General features: G+C 39.9%; 1 protein-coding gene across 1 annotated transcript in view; it reads right to left on the reverse strand.

Annotated features, from left to right (window-relative positions):
* The window catches only part of NEK10 (NIMA related kinase 10), a 210,985-nt gene that overhangs the window by 13,053 nt on the left and 176,069 nt on the right, over positions 1 to 21,863 (reverse strand). Inside the window, exons 29-33 of the mRNA XM_023554898.2 lie at positions 19,668 to 19,705; positions 19,428 to 19,568; positions 9,828 to 9,857; positions 8,068 to 8,168; positions 1,249 to 1,359 (exon numbers count right to left, since the gene is read on the reverse strand). Coding sequence (XP_023410666.2) covers positions 1,249 to 1,359; positions 8,068 to 8,168; positions 9,828 to 9,857; positions 19,428 to 19,568; positions 19,668 to 19,705 — 421 coding nt within the window. The remainder of the gene's footprint in view (positions 1 to 1,248; positions 1,360 to 8,067; positions 8,169 to 9,827; positions 9,858 to 19,427; positions 19,569 to 19,667; positions 19,706 to 21,863) is intronic.

Consider the following 21,863-nt stretch of genomic DNA (forward strand, 5'->3'; position numbering starts at 1 on the left):
CATTGGAATAATAATAAACCCCAGCAACATGTAATCTTTTCATGGGCGATCTGAGCTTCTAACTTTTTAAAATAAATTTGTTGGTATTCGTGATATAGTATATACATGTCATGAAATAAATATCGGAGATCTCTTCCACTTTGGCTTTGATCTCTTGGTTTCTTTGTTTCTTGGTCCTTTTTGCCAACACAACCCATCAAAGGCATCTCCGCTCTCTAAGCTCTGATGAGGTGGGTCTATGTTTTGTTCACCTGCAGCTATCTCCACCTCCCTGCCCATCTCCTTTGTGTGCGTGAGTGTGTGTGTGTGTGGGCACCAATGACAGAAGGCAACAAAGCAAAAACATACTGCTTGCATTTTGTATCAAAGAGTCCATCATATTTCCTGAATAAGTTCATGCTTAAGAATGGGTTCTTGGGGGGCGGGGGGGAGAAACCTTAAAGGAAAAGTTCCTTGGAAGCATGACTAAGCCAAATTTAAGTATATGATAAAATCCAAAAATAGGCCAAGCTTCTCATCCAGGGGAGTTATGCTGCTTCTGCCTAAAGCCTTCAGGAACAAGAGCCTCGGAGCTCAGGACCACCTCCAGGGCAGTATCCAACACGGCTAGCAAGCAGGACTGAGGGATCACCTGTCACCAAGCCGTGTTCACCAGAGGTAAACAGCTGTCTTCCTACCTGGCTGACATATCTTGTTTGTGATCTAGTTTTTATGTCTATGAAGAGCAATATTTACTGGTACCCAAAGTTCAGCAGATTGTACAAGTCAAAGACAGTAAAGACCTTTGAAACACACGGGTGATGATAAAAAAAAAAAAAAAATCAAGGCCTCAGCTGGTTAACTGACCTGTTCAGAGTGGCAAAGCTTGTCAGGGGCTAAAACTCAGCCCTTACCTTTCAATTTAGGGGCTTGTTGAGCACTATTCTAATAAAATACTGGGAACAATCCTCTAAAAGGGGGTAAAATATGTACATTTAAAAATTAAAGGTGTTTTAATAACATGTATTATTAGGCAAACATGCAGTAATGCTCAAAGAACTTTTTATCCCTCTTCTGAAAATGATGGGTACAGAAAGAAAGATGAGAAAATTAGAGGCAAAGACATATCCCCAGTCGGGTATCTTAAAGCAGTGATAATAGCCCTTAACAGAGATGGGGCTTAAAGTCCAAGACGCAAGAAGTACAAAATACAACTCTTATGATGTGGTTTTTTTAACCAAAAGAATTCCTATATACAGAATACTGTACCTTTTTAATTTCAGATTTCAAATTGCAAGGGTTGCTCTGCTGGCTGAAGAGGGATTTCTTGAATCTCTCTATAATCCTTCTTTTCAAATTATGGTGCAGGGCCGGAGGAAGCTGCATGAAAAGAGAAGACACTCATTATAACCAAATTGTTAATACCGCACAGCCGGCTCCCTGGGCGCACTTACGGACGGTCAGCATAAGGACCGTCACTCAACAGGACTAAATAAGAATTTAGGTCTGACTCCAACAGCATGCGGCTACATGCTACAACTCCATCCTACAACCCAGAAGGAGTGAGATCCATTACTCTGCTTCCTTTCCAAAGGCTGCTTCTGTTTACCTTATTCTTCCAATTTATTGATATTATTTTCACGTAAAAGCTCAATGATTTATTAGTTGCACACATAAATTGAACTCTGTAGCTTTGACAAGGTTAAGATGCATGTGATCAGATCTTTAGGTGCTTACCACATGCCCAGAGCTACGCTAAACACCCCAGCCCTGGCTCTTGTCCTGATACTTTAGAGCGAAAGGAGGGTATGTGCATTAGTACACAGTCAAATGCCTGCGTCTGAGTGCTCCTGAAGACTCAGCCGGAGAGTGATCTGATATGAGGGACAAATCTTATCCAGGAGAAGGATGGAATGAATTAGGATACACAGTCATGCATTGCTTAACGTCCACAAAACCTTCTGTGAAATGGGACATTATGTGATTTGGACGTTTTGCAAACACCATATTACAATCCCTCCAGGTTATGAACATCCAACTTATGGACAACTCATAACATAAGAACGGACTGCCATAAAGCCTATTACATGGACGTATATGTGGTCGGACATTGCCTGAACGGATGTTATGCGCCACACGACTGTATTAGGGCTGAGCCAGGGTGATTTAGTTTTAATAAATGTGCTACAGGAAGTCACCACAGGGTCTTAGAAAATAGGGTGATTGGATAAAAATGGGGATTTCCAAAAATTAATTTTATAATGCTTTGCAAGTTAGATTTATACAGAGAAGTCAAAGGTCTCAGGAAGCAAAGAGGGATGAAGTGAAGCTTGGGAGAAGGATAACAGAGGGAAAAATGAGAATTATAAGGGGCTTCAGGGGCAAAATGACATTTGGTTCTGTTTGAAACAGAGAGAGGACTTGAAAGGAGAGGAAAAGGAACCAATTAAAAAAAATGAAAAATGGAAGAGGCTAGGGCAGGAAAGGAAATGTGGTAGCAGGAGCTTCTAAGATAAAAACAAGAATGGGGCTCAAAACTCAGAAAAAAAGAAAGACAAATATGGCAGACACCGTTATCACTACCACCACCACTGCTGCTACCCCCTTACAAGGTGGCTGGTGCTACGGGACTAGTTTTGGCCCATTAAAATGACGTGTGTCACTGGAGAACGAGGAGTTCAAACCCAGTGTGCTTCCTCTATCTCTGCCCTTTCCAGGTGGCACACCCACGATATGGAGGAGGGCCCTCGGGCCGGTCAAATATCAGCTAAGTGAGAAATAAATCTTCATCGTGTAAAGCCAGGAAATGGTTTTTTTTTTTTTTATATATCTGCTACTGCAGCATAACTTACCTTATCCTGACTAACACAAGGACCAGGGAGATATACAAAAGGTAACAGGAGAGAGGATAACAGAGCCTATGAGGCTCACAACAGCTGATTTTAGAGCCAAAGCAAAACTGCCCATCATCCCAAACACAACAGGCTCAAGGGCCCATCAGGAGGCACTATCATTATACGAAGCAGAAAAACAATGCACTCGGAAAATGTTTTTTAAATGCATCTTTAACGCTAGTGCTTGAGTCAAAGCAAGTTTAATTAGAGAATTAAGACTGTTCTGGAGATTCCAAAGCCCTTCGGTATACCCTGAAAGGTTTTGTAGTTTGACGGCATTGAACTTCTCGTAATCTCTTTTTATGTCAATACTTACAGCTTTCTTTTATCTTGGTCGAATGTGATTACTACTCCGTGACCCCGCTCCAGAAGAGAGTCGTAATTATCGCTGTCCTTTGGCTCACACGTTGAATGAAAAGGGGAAGTCAAGATACAGAAAGAGACAGAGAGAGATGTCCCAGCTTTTATGAACAAACAGGTGGAAGACAGATGAGAAGGAAAATGAGGATGATATATGCGTGCATGAGAGCTGAGCAAAAGTGGAATGAATTTAACTTAGGATAGAAACAGGCCATGTTTCTTTCTCTGTCTCTTTCTTTCTGTATCTTGACCTCCCCTTTTCCTTCAATGTGTGAGCCAAAGGACAGCAATAATTACGACTACGCACACTTTCCTTGTAAGCGGATGGACTGGAGTGGTGAGGGGATGGGGAAAGTACCTGGAGAGACATACTGCTTTGATAATCCCCTATTCTAACCACCAGAGGTAGCCATTTCCCTGAATTAAACACCAGAGGGCAGTGTTGCCCAAGACCACCAAGTTGCTGCCCTGGGTGGTTTTGAGGTGGTTCTCAAAGGCACAGGCAACAAGCTTGTGTGAAGTATCTGTCTGGTACAGCAAATTCTGAAGGTCTGAAGCACCAGTGGGTTCACTGTTTCCTTCAGAGAGGGGTTTCCCCAGTACTGGCATCTGTCAGTATTATTCGATTAGAGGGCGACAGGTTTGGTTTTGGGTTCTAGTTAACTTAGAGCTGCCTTTCACTGCTCCTGATGGCCTGAATTAATCCTCAGAAAAAGCCGCTTGAGTTGAGTAAGTTAACATTCAGTCAACTTATGTTTCACACACAGGGCGGTCTAGAAAGCTACCGCATCTTATTGGAATAATCACCTCTATGGACAGCACCTCATCTTCAAAGTTTTCAGGCAAGATTTTAAAATTTCACACAGAATGATAACTGATGAATAATTTAACTACATATAAGTATAAAACCAAAAACCCAAACCAGCCCCTGCAGTTGAGTCGACTCTGACGCCTAATGACTATAGGCAGAGTAGAGCTGCCCCACAGCATTTCCAGGGCTGCAATCTTTACAGAAGCAGACTGCCACGTCTTTCTCCTGTAGAGCGACTGGTGGGTTCAAACCACTGACCTTTTTGGTTAGCAGCGGAGCTCTTAGCCACTGTGCCACCAGGAATCCTTATAAGCATAATAATATATATAAGGGATAGAATGTTAAGAATAGAATATTAATTTTACTACTTATGATTTCTATGTTCCAGGCACTATGATTACTCCTTTATGTGTATTATTCATTTGTTCTTCAAAACAAGCTCATAAAGCAGGTACTGCTTCATAGTGAGCCCTGGTAGCTCAGTAGTTAAGAGCTATGGCTGCTAACCAAAAAGATCGGCAGTTTGAATCCACTAGCCGCTCCTTGGAAGCCCTTTGGGGAAGTTCTACTCGGTCCTATAGGGTGGCTACAAGTTGGAATTGAAGGCAACAGGTTTATTTCATAAGTGAGTAAATCAAAGTTTAAAGGTTATGTAACATGAAAGGATACTTTCTCAGGTAGTGTAACTTCTAGCATAACCATTATGCTACAGCAAACACCGCCCCCACCAGTATTACCGTGGAATGGTGCTTTACAGTTTATGTTTCCAAACACTTCATTTCATCTGAGGGTCACAATCAGACCTGTAAGGTACCCCCAGTTTACTGATGAAGAAACTGATTCTAGAGACGATAATGACTTCCTCAAAGTCATACATCCAAAGACTTGTCTTATTTTGTTTGTTTTTATTATACCTCACAAAGTAAGGAAAGAACAAGTGACATCTCATCTGCGTGTCTTATGCTGGCTTTTTTCTCATACTTGTATAATATGTGGGTTCTTTTTAAAGAACTGCATTCTCTTGTATCTCCAAAAATAGACCAGCAGACCATCCATAGTTCACAGGTCCCCACTGGATGAAAAGACTTGAATTAACATCTTATTCTATAAAAGATGTTGATATTTAGCCCTATTGCCACTTAAAAGGTTTCCCTAAATGCTAAAAACAAATTCAAAGATTATCATTAAACTAAATACGCAAGATGTAGAACTCAGAATTTATAACTCCGAAACATGAGTCAACGTGACAGACACAGCTTTGCCCTAATATCGTACTCTATTTAATCCCAGTCACTCTGGCCGTTAGTGAGGAAGACCTCCAGCTTAGGAGGGGAGGCATGGACAGCTCCCTTCTCACCCAACCCTACTGCTGGAGGAATAGCACGCTTCACTGATGACAGGAGAATAATTTCACCTGAGGACAGCACCTTTCTATTTCCAATCACGTTTGTTTTTTCTTTTGGCAACAACTGTGATTGTTAAAATGGCAAGCTCAAGGAGCTCCAACCACACCGCCCGTTTGTTCTCTAGGAGGCAGATGTTTGATTTTTTAAAGCTGCTGTGTGTTGAGTTTCAAAACCATTTAATTAACAAAACAATCAAGATATAACTATAGCACTAAATCTCATGCCTGAGTTGGCGGCCCAAGTCTTACGTAAGCAATAACAACAGAAAAGTTAACATGTGTACTTCGGTCACCTTATATGCCCAAAGATAGATTTTGGCTTCCAGCAAATGGAAGTGAACCACCGATTTGGTTCCTAGCTGGCTGGTCTTAAGATCATTGTTTCTGTTTTGATGAAAACATGCCAAGTCAGTAAAAGGCAGGGTAAGGGTTTTAACATTCTGCCTTTTGAAAGATGATTTTCACAGATCTACTCCATGGAAACTGGGCAGGAAAGGCCACCACCAGTCTGAAGTAAGACGTCTCCCCTGTTTGTTCATCTGCAGGTTGTCTGGAGATATCTGGCCCCGCAGATATAGCGGCCACCATAGCATGAGTCTGTGAGAGTTTGTGCTGGTAAATAAGCATATGCGAATAACAAGAGTTTCTTTGCTTGTTTGGTCAATTCAGTATTACTTCCAGCAATTTTCCCATGCAATTAGCAGAGAGAGAAAACCGATCTTGGTTTTGAAGCCACAGCAAATACACTAGCATAGTTTTTAGACTTGTATTTTTTTCCTTTATTTGAAAGGCACTGACTTTGTTTTGCACTGTGAAGTTCAAGTTCCCCGGAGGGGAATCGTTCCTTACCAAGTGCAATGTCATAAACTTCAAAGTAGTCTGAAAATGCATTTTGAAACTCACAACGGTTATATCTGAACTTGCTGGAATGCCATCTTGCCAAAAAATATGAAATCATTTGTTACACTGGCAGTTTAAAAGGCATAATAATAAGATATTTATAATAGCTTCACTCTTGCTTTAAAAAATACTTTGAAATCCAATAAAGACATGGAATACATCCATTAAAATTCTTTTGTTATATAAAAATTAGCAAGACAGGCATATGGAAATTTCAAAGGATATTTTCTCTCAGTTTAATACCTAATAGTGGAGGTAACTGAACAGTTATTTAAAGCTATTTCCATAACACTAGATTTAGAATGCATTTCCAATCTTTCTATATCAGTATTTAAACGTAAAATGCATTTTTGAATATAAGATCATTATTCAATATAGATACAGCTGAATAATCTCTTGATTTATTAACGAAGTTGCCCCTTCATGTTTCCTTGTACCCCTTCACTCCCTTTCATTTGGTCAGGCGATTCTATGTGATTTCTTAAGAGAAAGGTTGACAGCACAAAATAGAGAAAAAAGTAATCAATTTTAGACTTTTGAGTCTCAAAAGCTTAGCCTTCGGGGTGACGGAGAAGAACACCAGATGTGGGAGAACACCTGATGGACAGGAGCCAGGCTACCCAACCCCACGAAAAATAAAAACTTCCCAGGCTGCAGGGAGGAATTGGAAGGATAGCAAATAGAACTCAGATATGGGTAGGTCCCGGAGAAGAGCACTCCTTGTCCTGTCCACCAGGTAAAATATGCCATGATTCAATTTACTGCCTTTCAGATCCAGGTCCACCTTCATTGCTCTGCTTATGATACCAAAACATTTCTCCCTAACCAGCTGGCAGGATATGAAGCTTTATTGGTAGGAACCATTACAGGGGCACTGGAGGAGGACACCAGAGGAGGATGGGTTTTTCCTTCTAGTTCTGCAGTACTCCTGTCTTGCCTTGCTCCTAAACATCTAGTGGTGCTTGCCACCACCCCGACCCTGTAAGTTTCAATGGCGCCAGTCCTGTGGGCTGTTTCCTAGATTGTTCCATGGTGCAGCACCTACCCATGGGCAGCTTCTCCTGGCCCCATCAAGGGGGACCTCCCAGTACACCACCCTCACAAACTGATTTCCAACAAGTTCCATAGCACGGTACCTCACTGTGGATGGCTTGCCCTGGTACCCTAGTGGGAGGCTCCCCTGCAAATGTCCCTTGCATAGCACTTTGGAAAATTTCTCTACCCTTTTTTTTTCCAGCAAGGTCTAGAACTCCACCCAGGAAAAGTGTCTTCTTCCCTATTTGTTCCTTTCTTGGGTATTTGTCCCCAGCCCAGGTGGTGGGTTCTCCCTCTATATGCTCTCCCCATATTCTTTAGATTTTTCTCCCACCGCTGAACACTTGAAAGAAACACATCCACTTAATTTAATAACCCGTGTTGTGCAGAAATTGTGTCCTCATTTTCACCCCCACATTGAAGGGCCATTTGTGTCGACGTGTTTTGGTTTTGTTTTTAGGTTGGGTGCAAAGAGTGAGACAGCAGGCTAGGAGCCACAGGGAATACCTGACGTATGTGGTTTGGTTTCTGACACTAAGCCACAGTGTCCCCACATATATGTAGCTGCAGAGGATAAGAACAAGCATTCCTTCTAACTAAAAGTTCTCAGAATAGTTCTTCAGCAGCATTAGCGCCAAACTTGTATTCAGGAAGCAAAGAAAATTAGAAACTGGACCGCTGACCTGTGTGATGTAGATGATTTTATGTAGCTGAATTAAGATCTGCTGGATAGGGTCACTGATCTGACGTACTTTCCTCTGGGACACAGCAATCCCTGCAGAGGCTGTGGATGATAAATTCTGCAGTTAGGTAAGAAATCCAGTTTCTCTTTCAATAGTGACTATTAGTGGAGAATAGGGTAAAATTCTGAAAAAAAAAAAATTATAAGCAAACACCTTTATCCTACCAACAAGAGGATATGCAGACACCTGTAACACTTAAATATTTTATGATATGTGATACAAAAATTCCTCCCCTTTACTAACCAGTCTTTGAAGCAACATAATGACGTTACCTGTGCTAACATTTGAAAGACTGTATGTCTCTTTCAGAACTTTGCCTACAATTACAGAAGCCTGCCACCAGGAGTCAGTGGTATCTTGGATATCATGACCACTGAATCTCCAGGCTTCAGACATAATAGTGAACAGGCTAGCATGCTTTTAAATTCATTATTACCTTACTAACACATTTTAAAACTAATTTGATGAAAACTACTTAATGCAAACACTGGATAGTCAGTCTTACAGAGGAAAAAATATCTTAATGAAGCAACATTCAAACCGTTGATTAGTTCTAATAATAATTTTCACCTGGATTTCTCTCAGGGTCTAAGTAGGACACATTTATAATTTATCCTAAATTTTCATCTCTGACCCAGACCACTTTCAGAGTTTCAGGTCAGCTTGGTGGAGAACTGCATGCGAACTCCTTCCCCAGCTTCATCTGTCATAGCCACAAGTAGTTCATTCTTAACATTCAGGAATGTAAAGCTATTTAAAGGAACGGCCTTGACCTCAAGATTAGCCACAAGGGCCATCTCTGCCTCTTCTCACTCTCATATCCACACTGGAGGAAATGGAAGAGAGACTTCAGATATGTGGATATATACTATCCTTCTCTGGGTCTGCCTCCTCCTGGCTCTTTCTCCTCCTCCTGTAAGCTAGAGCACACTTTTTGGAACAATACTTTTCTTGCCAATTTCCCCTTTCTAAAGAGAAGTCCCAAAGCCCCTCTTTTCTCCCCTCCACATAACCTTGAGCTGATATGGAATTAGAGTCGGATATGATCATTGTTTTCACAACAGCTAAGACTGTTAAAAATGCTTATATAAGTGCTTTGTGAGAAAGCTTACAGATCCTACCGTAAAAATTTTTGTTTTCAAAACATTTCAAGAGAAAACTTAATGTGTTGGTTTATTATAAGCATATGGAAATCTATATGCAAGACACAAAACACAAAAAGAGAATAAAATATTTACATGTGAGGAAATATTTTATTTATGGGTCTCTTCGCTGAGTTAGCTCAGAAATATGCACAGGAAATAATCCAGTTGTAGTTCATCTGCAGTAAAGGCCTCGTTTAACGTAGCTATTTATCAACTAGGAGGCAGAGAACTGGAGTTGTCTGCTCCAGCCTATAGAGGTACAGATGCCATGTTTTCTACAGTAGGGCTTCTTGCAGAAATAATTCTTAAAATGAAATTATTTGTCTAGCTCCATACCAAAAACTAGAGACCATATATTGTAGCCAAGTTGATGGAGGTACATTAACCTTGCACGTTCTAAAATAGGAGGGTTTGGATCTTCACAGCTTCTATGTTGACTATGTATCTGATCTGTAGACTTAACATAGATAAGGAGTTACAATCTCACAGCACAACAGGGAGTTCTTAGGTTTGTGATGACATTGTGGGTAGAAAATCGCACAGGTTTGACTCTACCTTGCCACAAGAATGTGCTCAGCTGTGGCCCTAGATACAAAAACAGAGATGGTTAGCTAGAACGCCTAGTTTCTTAGCTACTTAACTACGCAATTTTAACTTAAAAGTTATTTTTTTGTAAAACCCTTTGACCACTACCTTCGGAATCCCAGTAAATGCTTGCCCTTTGAAAACAGATAGATTCTTCCCTGTTTAAAAAATAATTTCAAAAATGTTTAACTATGCATGCTTCTTGTAAAAAGAAAACAAAAACTAAGTATTACAGGTGAAGCTCAAGGCCTCCTGCCCTTTGCAGCTGCCTCTGCCAAAGTAACCCCTGCTCTCAGCTTGATGTGCAGCCCTCCAGCCGTGGAGGTAACACACACCTTTAGAACGGGATTTTTCAAAGTGTGGCTGAGTCCCGAAACCAATTTAACGGGTCATGACCAACATTTAAAAAAAAAAAAAAAAATAGAATGGAGTGGAATGCAACAAAAACAGAATAGATAAATTCCGAGTGCATTGCATGTACTGAGGATCCACTCAGTTGAAATGGAAAATATGTCCCTCACTGAGGGTCACTTCCAAAAGAGTTTGAAAGCCACTATTTTTGAAAATCTATAGTATTGCTTCACCTTTTTTTTTTTTTTTTAAATAAATGGTAACATATCGTACAGGCTGTTTTACAATTCTTTTTTTCATTCAGTCTATTGTAGATACAATTTTTGCCAGCACACATGGTTCTAGTTAATTCTTTATAACCATGGAATACTACGGCATGCCCTGGAGGCACCATAGCTTACTAAGCCACGTGTGACTTGATGGACATTCAGCTGTTTTCAGTTTGTCATGATTGTAAGTGATTCTGCGTTGCGTATATACACACATGACTCATTGTACCAAAGCCTAAGAGTTCTTTTAGGATAGGTAAGGAGAAATGAAATTGTTGGGCTCTAGAGCACGCACATTTTTTATTTTTACAAATACATAGTAAAGAGGCTGTCTTCATTTACACCGTGACCAGAGACAGATCCATTTTTTTTACACCTTGGTCAATTCTGCAGAAGCCCTGGTGGAGCAGTGGGTAAACGCTCAGCTGCTAACTGAAAGGTCAGGTTCAAATCCACCAGCTGCTCCACAGGAGGAAGATGTGGCAGTCTGCTCCCATAAAGATTACAGCCTTGGAAACCCTATGGGGCAGTTCTACTCTGTCCTATAAGGTCGCTATGAGTCAAAAAAAACTCTATCACAATGCGTTTGGTTTTTTGGTTTAGTCAATGCTATACATCATCAAACTTTTCAATGTTGCCAGTCTGCTTTAATTTACATTTCGCTGATTGCTAGTGAGGTTACTGTACTTCTTTCGCGAATTTTCTGTTTGAGTCTTCTTTTTTTTTCCTGTTGATTTGTAAATGCTCTTTACATATTTACTAATTATTTTATTCCATCTTATATCTTAAAAGTACTTTCTTTAAATGTGTTCCTTTTCTTCAAGTCAAAAGGCATGTCTCACCCCCACTATCCAGGCTGGAGGTAATTTTTACTCTCAGGTACCAACAGAACAATCCCTCAGGTACTCGCTGCTTGCTGTGCCATGGTAAGCCAGGGTTTCTTTACCAGCTCAGCCTACTAGGTGCCATGGCAGCTGTGCCACAAGTGAAGAGTGTGGAGAGCAAGGAAACAAGATTGAGAAGGGTGTGAGAGAAGTTTAACTATAACACCTGCAAACTTCCTTGGCTTCCTGGACAACTTCCCATAATCCTAGGTATGAGAATTCATATTCTTCCTTTTCTGCCTGATCAAACCCTCACAATTTTTTATAGTCCCAGAAAAACAAAAAGTGTACTTATTTAGCTCTTAATAATTTTAGGAAAATGAAACAGATAAAAATCCAAATAGATATCTTCTTTAATTCTTATTCATCATTAACAAAATGAAAAAAATAACTAGAGTTCATGGCAAACATTAGCCATACCATTTTATCTAGTTTTGAAGCATTCTCTCAAAAACAAATCTTTAAGACTAGCACGCTAAAAAAACTTCACTTTCTAATTGTTCAGAGAAAAATGCAAAAAATACGCAAGAAAACATATGACAAATTTGTTCCAAGAATATTTTTATTAAACAATTTTCCTTTAAAAAGAGTTGAATGAGACTGATTGTATTTCATGTATAGTGCACACAGTCTGTCACAGTACATACATAATCATATGTAATATGCCCATAATCCATATCGCCATGTTTCCTTCTATTAAAAAAAAAAAAGGATCTATGGTATTTGATCTCATTAAAATTTAAATAAATTTTAAGTAAAATTAATGCTTAAAGTATTGAAATACTTTGTATTTTTTTGTAGTTTTTGTATAGTGAATTTAATGTTTTAAAATGCAGAAGGAAGCTACAAAACTTTTTATAAGAGGCAAATTTCTTAAACATGACAGACATCGAAAAAGGATGAATTATATCTGCTAGCTTTCTCTGTGATGAGCACAACACTACACAGCTGTACCACCCACCTTCCCCCCCCCCACCCCCGCTTTGGGGTCGTAAGTAGGAGGAGCTGGGAGGACAACCAGTCCTTTATCAGCAACAGCTTGGGGAGACACTGGGAAGAGTTCTACACACTTGGTGTCAGCTGCCAGGGAGTCAGTGCCTACTCCCAGACACTCCACGTGACAGAGTAGGACTGTCGCATAAGGTTCTCTTGGCTGTAACCTTTATGGGAGCAGATCATCGGTCCTTCTTCCACAGAGCCACTGGACGTGTTCAAACCCCCAACCTTCCAATTAGCAGTCAAGCAGTTAATCCACTGGGCGCTTAACCGTTGTCCCACCAGGGTTCCGATTTAGTCTCATCTAATCCTCACAACTCTTTTTACTGGAGGAAATAAGGGTAGTTGTTTATATCCCCATTTTACAGGTGAGATGACTGAGCCTTAGAAAGATGAAGGAAACTGCCCAACCAAGATCACAGCGCAAGTGAGAGCTGGGAGTTGAAACCAAGTGGGCCTGAAACTGCACTGAATCCAGTTAGATGGGAAAGAAGGGGCTCCCAGCTCTCACCCTAACCCGCCACTAGAACACTGTGTGATCTGGACAATCGCTCTGGTTACTTCAAGTAGACAACAATACCTACATTCTTTCCCAGACCTGAGATACTATTACTCTTTATTAATAGAGTTGCTACTTCCTACATGATGCTCTACCTATGGAAACCCTGGTAGTGTAGTGGTTAAGAGCTATGGCTGCTAACCAAAAGGTTGGCAGTGTGAATCAACGAGGCATTCCTTGGAAACCCTATGGGGCACTTCCACTCTGACCTATAGGGTGGCTATGAGTCAGAATTGACTCAAAGGCAATGGGTTTGTTCTGTTTTGTTTTCTTTTTTTGGTTCTACTATACCTTTGAACACTTAACTGATTAAATACTTTTGGAAAGCACACACATATAATAAAGTAGAACCATCAGGTCTTTGTATCCTATGCAATGCACTACATTTTGCTTTATTATCTCATTGCACACTGCAATAGCTGAGTTACCTGCCCATCCTTGGTGCTCTGAGACTTGATTTATGCTATATATCCAGTCTATTAAAACTGAAATTCACAATGCAAGCCCTGAAGCTATTAATCACTACAAATCGAACAAAAGATGGATTACACTGTAGTCCCCCAAATCAACTTAGCTATAGTCTCAACCTACTATTTTTCTGAGTTCTCTCTGCTAAGAATCAGGAATTTTTGGACAGCTGGAGGAGAGAAAGTTCAGGGGACACTCTGAAGTAAAAAATATATTTCTATAATAAACAGAAGCAAAACGTACATGAGTTTCTCTATATTAGACTAACTGCCCTGTTGAAAAACAATACCGCTTTTTCAATTTAATATTAGCGAACAGATTTCCCTTTATTTTTGTAAAAGGAAATAAACTTGACGAGCTGTAGTTTAAATCTACAAATGCCGAGCAATCCACCACTGTGTCTAGTAGTATGGAAGGCACCAGAGGAGACAAAGGCTGTTGTATTCAAAGGGGTGTCATGGGAGGTTCGCCCAGAGAACCATGAAATGGGGGACAAAGAGTGACCTGATGCAGAAGTAACATTTGAGAAGACCAGAAGAGTTAGTAGGGCTTCAAGAGACACCGGATATGGGTGTGATGTCACAAAAGGTATATTTGAGTCATTCCTTCAGAGGAGAAAGAACAGTTCCAGCAAAGGTAGGCGTCAGGCACGTGAGGGACACGTTTGGAGAACAGCAGAGCGTTCAGTTAGCTATGTGCAGTACAATAAAAAGGAATGGTATGGGGTACAGCTGAAGAGGACGCCAGGGCCACACATGGTGGTGAGGAGCTATAGGGTGACTATATTCAGAAAAGGTGATCTCATGAGATGAGGCCTAGAGCTGAAGTCAGAAGGCCTAGCTTGAATATTCTCTCTCTGCCAGATATGTTTGTCACAACTCTGTTGGGCCTTAGTTTCTTCAACTGAAATGGGAGCATGATGGAAATAGGAATAAAAAAAGGGGGGTTGAGGTGATGGACACTGTAGGGGGACTCTAGAGTGTGTGGTAACTGCCTGGCTGTGGGGAGTGGGGAGCCAAGAAGGCTGCTGAAGCTTGGGACTGGGTGATTTAGAGAATGAAGTCCCATTTTTGAGAGGGAAGTGAGAGAAAAGATGACTGGGGAGCTTGGGCATGGAATACGATCTACACAGACCTACAGATAGCTCTACAATCAGGCAGACCCTGCTAGGAGGGGGCTTGACAGTCGGGCCCATGCCCTTGGCAGAACCTCACCCAAGATGTCAGGAAGCTGCATCAAAGCATCAATCCTCTCACCCCCACAGTGATCAGGCAGCAAGCTTCCTTTCACTGGAACCCTCAGAAACAACCTGCTTTAAGGCCAAAGAAGCAAGGCTGTTTCGAAGCCCTCTACTTTTGAATTCTGGCAGAATCAGTTTTATGTAATGCTCCTCACAGCCTGCTCAGGTGTGCGAGGGCTGGGGCTTCCCCGAATTCCAAAACTGCCACCTCAGAATATAAAACATAACCAGATATTTGGATTCAAAGTTCCTGAGAAGGCCTACACAGTACACATGGCAGGGTGCTGTGTGAGGAATTTACTGCTGTAGTATTCCCCAGACTTCCTTCTGATCCCATGAGCTACCTCGGTAAAGCAGCAGCTGTGAGGCCAGGATTGCCCCCAAGATGGGGCAGCAAAGAGGAACCAGAGAGCAGAGGGAGGAAATTCCTGGACTTTAGAAAGCAATGGTCTAAGGAGAAAGATTTGGAAGAGCTCTTGCTGAACAAACTCTTCTTCCTGTTCCTTCTAGGTATAGCTTTTCCGAGGAGGGAGCAAGACAAGATGTAGAAAAGAAGAGTGTCTGAGAAGATGCCCAAACTCCAGCTCACTTTGGACAAAGTCTGATTGAAGAGCGTAAGGATCTGTGCTCATTGCCATGGGGAACTCTGGGCGGCAGCAGCCACACAGATGCTCCCTGCTCCACTATGGCATGGGGGGGGATGGGCCAGTAGATGTAGCTTCATGGGGCGTCAGAGGCAGGGAGGCTCTGTGGAGTTCCCTAAGTCTCGAGGCCCGGAGATGCTGGAAGAGCAGGCCAATCTTCCCCGTCCCCCTAAGAAGGTTAGCTGACAGAGAGAGACGGCTTGCCCTGCAGAGGTCTTGCCTTCAGCTTTACTGAAGAAGCTTACAGTCTGGTTGGGAAATATAACTAATACACTCCAAATCCCAACACACAACGCAGGAAAGTATTATATGCCAAATTGAATAGTACAGACTAGTACGACAGAAGCTTTGATTAAAATCTGCTAAGTAAATAAAATCAGAGCAGGCAAGTATTCAAAATCACTTGGACTGTTGTGAAAATTAAGTACATAAAGTCAATCACTACTTGAAAGTAAACTATAGAAGGTTGCTCGTAATAAGCACAAGGAGAATATTGGCCATGCTCTCGGGAATATTTGGATGAAACGTGGACTACTTTATTTAGATCCGACCTTTATGAACAAAACGCAAGTGTAAAAATAGACTCTCAGTCATCTAGTTAGAAAACATAATTAAGAGCCCAGTTATCATGAAGTGACTGTTTCTATTCACAACACAGACCTTAAGAATTCCCACACGTCAGCTCAGTGCCTCGGCGTCAGATGCGGTATAAACGGAAAACTGAGCAAGGGAGCTTGTATTTAAGTGTTTGTTCATTTAAGCAAATGTCAGTGTAAGTCCAGTCAAGTCAGGCCATATCCTCAGTTGACATTACATGTGCATTATAAAACATTTAAAATACTTGACCAATAACATTAACGTGTACCCCAAATACTTGATAAAACATTTCCTGTATTAAGTTTTGGTATGATTTAATTTTCATAAATATACACCATCTCCCCTGCCTCTAAAGGAAAGGACTATTTCTTTTTTTATCTGCAAATGACCCTAGACTTATTTTTCCCGTTCGAAATAGTAATATCCAGTTGTCTGACTAATTTGATTTGACTCTATAGACAACAGAACCAATCAATTATTTTTAAAGAACTGAGCTTCATTGGGTATGGGATACTTATACAGAATAATTTTACATAGTAAGTAGCCCTGCCCATTGCCGTTGAGTCTATTCCAATTTATAGAAATCCTATAGGACAGAGCAGAGCTGCCCCATAGGGTTTCCAAGGAGCAGCTGGTGGATTCAAACAGCCGATCTTTTGGTTAGCAGCTATAGCTCTTAACCACTGTGCCACCAGGGCTCCATAGTAAGTAGGGCCGGTATGATGACTGCATCAAGGGTAGTTTCAATGTGGTACAAATATGTCTTCACCATCTTTTAAACATTAACTAATATTCTTTTTCAACAAACACATGACGAGCAGACAGTATCTTCTTAGAATTTAATAATATTATCTTGCTTTTATATTTATTTTTGTAATTATCATCTATTTATGGCAAGCAATATTATACTGGTTTTCCATTTATAGCAATGATACAAACTTTCCCTTTAAATAAATTGCAGTTGAAAAGGTGAGTTGATTTAAAGAAAAATATTAGGGCAAGAGCAGTACAGATGGTATCAGATCCGGCCACATTTGTGTGACGGTCATCACAGTGACTAATGTTGGGGAAATAGAGGCAAAACAGTTAATCTGTTAAAAATATTTATTCATTCATTGATTCCATGTTACTTAATATTTTTCATCCATGCAACATAGGAATGCTTAAATTTTCATCTCTGTTGGTAGAGAACTGCAATCTATTATTTAACTCAAAGAAAAAAAATTTTTTTTTTTTATAAAATAAATCATTTCCAAAATTCAGTATTAAAAGGTAAAACAAGGAAACATTTAATAAACCTAAAATATTTTCATGATTATTTGTTTGGAGATGCCACTCAATACTGCTGTAGCACCACAACATGAATCTGAAAGTCCATATTTTCAGAGTACCACAGATGAAATCATATTATAAAACAGTCACGTGACACTCTAAAACAATAGTCCTCACGCTTTGTTCTGCCATAATAACTGGCATATGATGTTCACATACTAGATATACTCCTGGGGGCCTACCCAGGTCTTGACAAAATTCTCCCTTCCCAGCCAATTTTTTTCAGAACATATAGGCACTGCAGGGCGGTAGCTATTGGTTATGCTACTGGTTTCCAGCACGTTCCTTTCCATCCAAGAAAACAAAATCAAGTGTTAAGTAAATGAAAATACACTCATCTAATCTGTTTATTTCTTTAATAAATCATTCAGAAATTTCAGTGCTTTACCTATTGTTAGTAAAAAATACTTAAGGTATAACTCACAACTGACCGAACCAATAGTATCCTATGACGCTCCGGCCCTAACTTGCTTCCCTAGTGTTGGAGAGCTGTGCTGATGTTGCCTTTTTATACTTAGTGAAGCTAGAGATACAGAGGGAACACCTGGAACAAAGTATGGCTTGCAGATGAGGTGACCTAAGTGAACGGGGACAGTACTAGTTGTTCGTGACCTGATAAAGTAAGCAACGGCCCAAATTTCCATGCAATACTTTAAAAAGCGAGACTTTTATAATATGCAGAAAACCAACTTTGTATATAAAGGAGAAAAACAAAGATCTATTTTTTTTACTCAAAAGTAGACTAGCCCATAGATGAGAACACAAACTTCTCATATGCGTTAACACAATATTACCAGTAATTTCTACTACAAGATTAGAAGAAATAATTACTCCTTTTATGGATAAACTTGACCGTTCGCTGACAACACTTAAAATGCTATACCATATTCTATTTCAAATTTCACAGATGTTTATGAGTCAGTAAATTCTTTAAGTTAGATGGTATAACAAACTGTTGATCTAAGGGATATATTACTTGTAAACTGTGCTGTACTATAGCTAGTTTGCTTAAAGGTCCAGAGATCCAAACAATTCCCTGACACAAAGGCAAGCCTGCAACTGGACTAAGTCAACAGGTCCTTTAGGAAAAATAATTCCTACTGAATTACAACAGAACTGCTATGTGCTTAATATATGTGTGTTGCCTTTGCTGTTATAAAAAAATCAAGCAATAGTCATTTTAACTTCATAATTATATTATGAACTTACCTTATGCCAAAATAACAATAGTAGAACATGGTCAGTACAACAATTTTAGACAACATAATAACAAAATCATCTTTTTTTTCCTCTCTGCTAATTGTACAAATGGCCCGAAACTGTCAATAACTCATTCAAAGCAAATTTAATAAAGGTGGAGACATGGACTAATATTACAGGAAATCAATTCATATGGCCTATGTTCACTATATGTGCTAACTCTACAAAAGAATGTGAATTAAGGGTGCCAAAGAAAAAAACAACATTAACATCACACACTAGATATACTCCTGGGGGCAGACCCAGATTTTGACAAATCTCCCCTCCCCGTCAATTATGAAACAATAATTCCAAATTAAACAAAGTAGAAAAATAGAACTCTATGCACAAAAGGCATTCGCACTTATGTTTAAAAACACTCATATTAAAATCACAATCATTCATTAAATTTTTTTCTGAAATGTTCAGGATTATCTAATAATTTTACTATTGCTTTTGAACAGATTCTCTTCTTTCCAAACCATGACTATAAAATCTGTTTTAAGAATCTATAGTTTTTAAATTATTAGTGAAACAATGTGATATAATATTTTAATCAAATACATATGGAAATAGCTAGAAAGATCCATCCGTGTCAGAGTAAAGGAGACAGAAAAAAGATACGCTTTACTGTGTTAACACACGACTGTAGAGGTTACAGAAATATCTATGAAAAACACAGTGACTATTTTTTGTTGGTAGAGACGCACTTTAAATTAAGCATCAATAGCTCAACTGGTTAACATTCCCACTGAGGCAGAAATGCAAACTTTAGAAAAGGAACCTGTAATATTTCAATCAAATAAGTGAACACAGAGCATTTTGAAACCGTCAAATTGCCAGACTTATAGTGGTGGACAAACAAAACAGAATTCTCCTGCTGTTTGTATTAAAATTACCTCCCAAGCATCATTCAGACATTTCAGGCCCAACTATAGTTCTGTGTTCGCCCATGGTGCGCTGGACATCAATGTGATCTAATAAGTACTACCATGATCTTTGAGATTGCGAAGAATCACAGCGGGAGGGCTACAGGACTGCCACCCTGTCACTAAATCGGTCTCTAGCTCCTTAACGTGGGCCCTGAGCATGAGGGGGGGCGCTTTCAGAAGCAGGTCAAAAGGCAGCAAAGCTGAAGAAATAAAAGGGGGAAAAGTATGAAACTGTAACGTAAATTACTTCGAACATCAGTGAGGTATGTGTGATTTTATTGCTGCCAGTACTAAGTTACCTGGTGTTGGTCTTGATCCTATCCCACCAGTGAAGTCCCTGAAAGCAGAATTAGAGGCCATTAGAAAAACTTATAAAACTTTGATTTGACAGACATTTACCAAGAGCCTACACTCTGTTGCGTTCTACATTATAAAAATAAAGGTTATTTGCTCTCAAGAAGTAGCTTCTGGGGTCTTAAAACCTTGTGAGCGGACGTCTAAGATACTCCACTGGTCCCATCCTGTCTGGAGCAAAGGAGAATGAAGAAAACCAAGGATACAAGTGAAATACTAGTCCAAAGGACTAAGGGATCACAAGTACCACGGCCTCCATCAGCCCGAGCCCAGAAGAACTAGATGGTACCTAGCTCCCAGCACCAACTTCTCTGACAGGATCACAACAGAGGGTCCTAGACAGAGCAGGTGAAAAATGGAGAACAAAATTCAAATTCACACACACACACACAAAAGACCAGGCTTATTGGTGTTACAGAGACTGGAAGAACCCCTGAAACTATGGCCCCGGGACACCCTTTTAATTCAAAATTGAAGCCATTCCTGAAGTTCACCCTTCAGCCAAAGATTAAACAGGTCTATAAAACAAACAATAACACACGTGAGCGATGTCCTTCTTAGTTCAATCATGTATACAAGACCAAAAGGGCAACACCTGCTCAAAAACAAAGACGAGAAAGCAGGAAAGGGCAGGAAAAACGGACAGATGGAAACGGGGAATTGGGGTGTGGAAGAGGAGAGCGTAGACACATTGCAGGGATTGCAACCAATGTTGCAAAACGATTTGTGCATAAACTGTTGAATAAGAAACTAATTAGCTCTGCAAAGTTTCACCTAAAGCACACACACACAAAAAACTTCACAGCATAAAGCAACATTATTTAAATAAAAAAAAAAAAGAGGTGCCCTCAAGAGTTTAATAGAGAAGGAAAGAAACACATTAAAAAAAAAAAAAATTTTTTTTTTTTTTATTCCAAGATAGAACTGATAGTCTACTGGAAAATGGGAGAAACTTGTCCCATCACAATCGTTTATAAGCTCTAAGTATGACTGAAAAGCCTCACTCTTAGTGCCCCGAATGATTTTCTTATTACACTGAAAATAAAAATACTGTTTTATATTCAAAAAGAAATAACATTTTTATCTTAATAAAATACTCATTGAACTCAATAGATCTAAAACATTATCATTTCAACATGGAACCAATCTAAAAATTGTGAATGAGACATTTTACTTTCTTTTATTCCTACTGTTATTGTTGTTGCTGGGTGCCATTGAGTCAATTCTGACACACAATGACTTCCTAAGTTTAAAAACTCAGTGTGGATTTTATACTTACAGCGTGTCTCAATTCACACTAGCACCATTGGAAGTGCTCAATAGCCACATGTGGTTAATGGTGACCATAATGGATGGCACATGTCTATGGAGGAGCTGTTTCTATACTAATCCATATACCACCATGGTATGCTGGTCAAAATGAAAGGCTGAACCCTTGGGGCACAACAGAGCATGCAATTCACCTTGTTTGGGAATTGCTTCCGAAGGCTTCCCAGAGGAGGGGACTTTGAGTTGGGACTTGACTGCACCCAGAAGGGAAGGACATCATTGGCGAGGGTAGGAGCATCCATTTAAGAGCTAGTGAAAAGCTTTTCCCTGAGCTGATTCAGTACTGACGTTCTTCATGTGGGTTTGAGTTTTGTAATGGGACTCGAGTTCTAAGACGGACGATAAATTTTCAGTACTGGTGTCTGCTCAGGGCTCAGGGCTTAGAACTGAATAAACCAATCCCTGCTTTCTAGGCACTCATTTATAGACCAGTGTTTTTTAACTCAAGTGGGCATAAGAATCATCTGGAGGGTTTCCTTTTTTTTGTTGTTGTTTCCTTCTATGTTTAACTTAAAAAAAAAAAAAAAGAAATAACATTTAAAATTTTAAGTACAGTGTTTTTCCATGCTTTGTTCCTGCAGTCTTTAACAAAAACTCTAACTCTCCCAATGAAATGAGATGATTTTTACATTTCAGAGAGTTTCAATTGTTCTGAAGTTCCCAGTGTTGCCAATATCCCTTGTTTGCCTTTCCCTAAAATTCTAAATTGCCTGATCATTTTGCAAATTGGTCTCCGCATCTTCCGTCCTCCAATCACATCAGGGACATCAAGAAATAACCTTCTACCTTGTTTCATCTACTAAAAACTGGAA

This window comes from Loxodonta africana, chromosome 27 (assembly GCF_030014295.1).
Source record: "Loxodonta africana isolate mLoxAfr1 chromosome 27, mLoxAfr1.hap2, whole genome shotgun sequence".
NCBI lineage: Eukaryota > Metazoa > Chordata > Mammalia > Proboscidea > Elephantidae > Loxodonta > Loxodonta africana.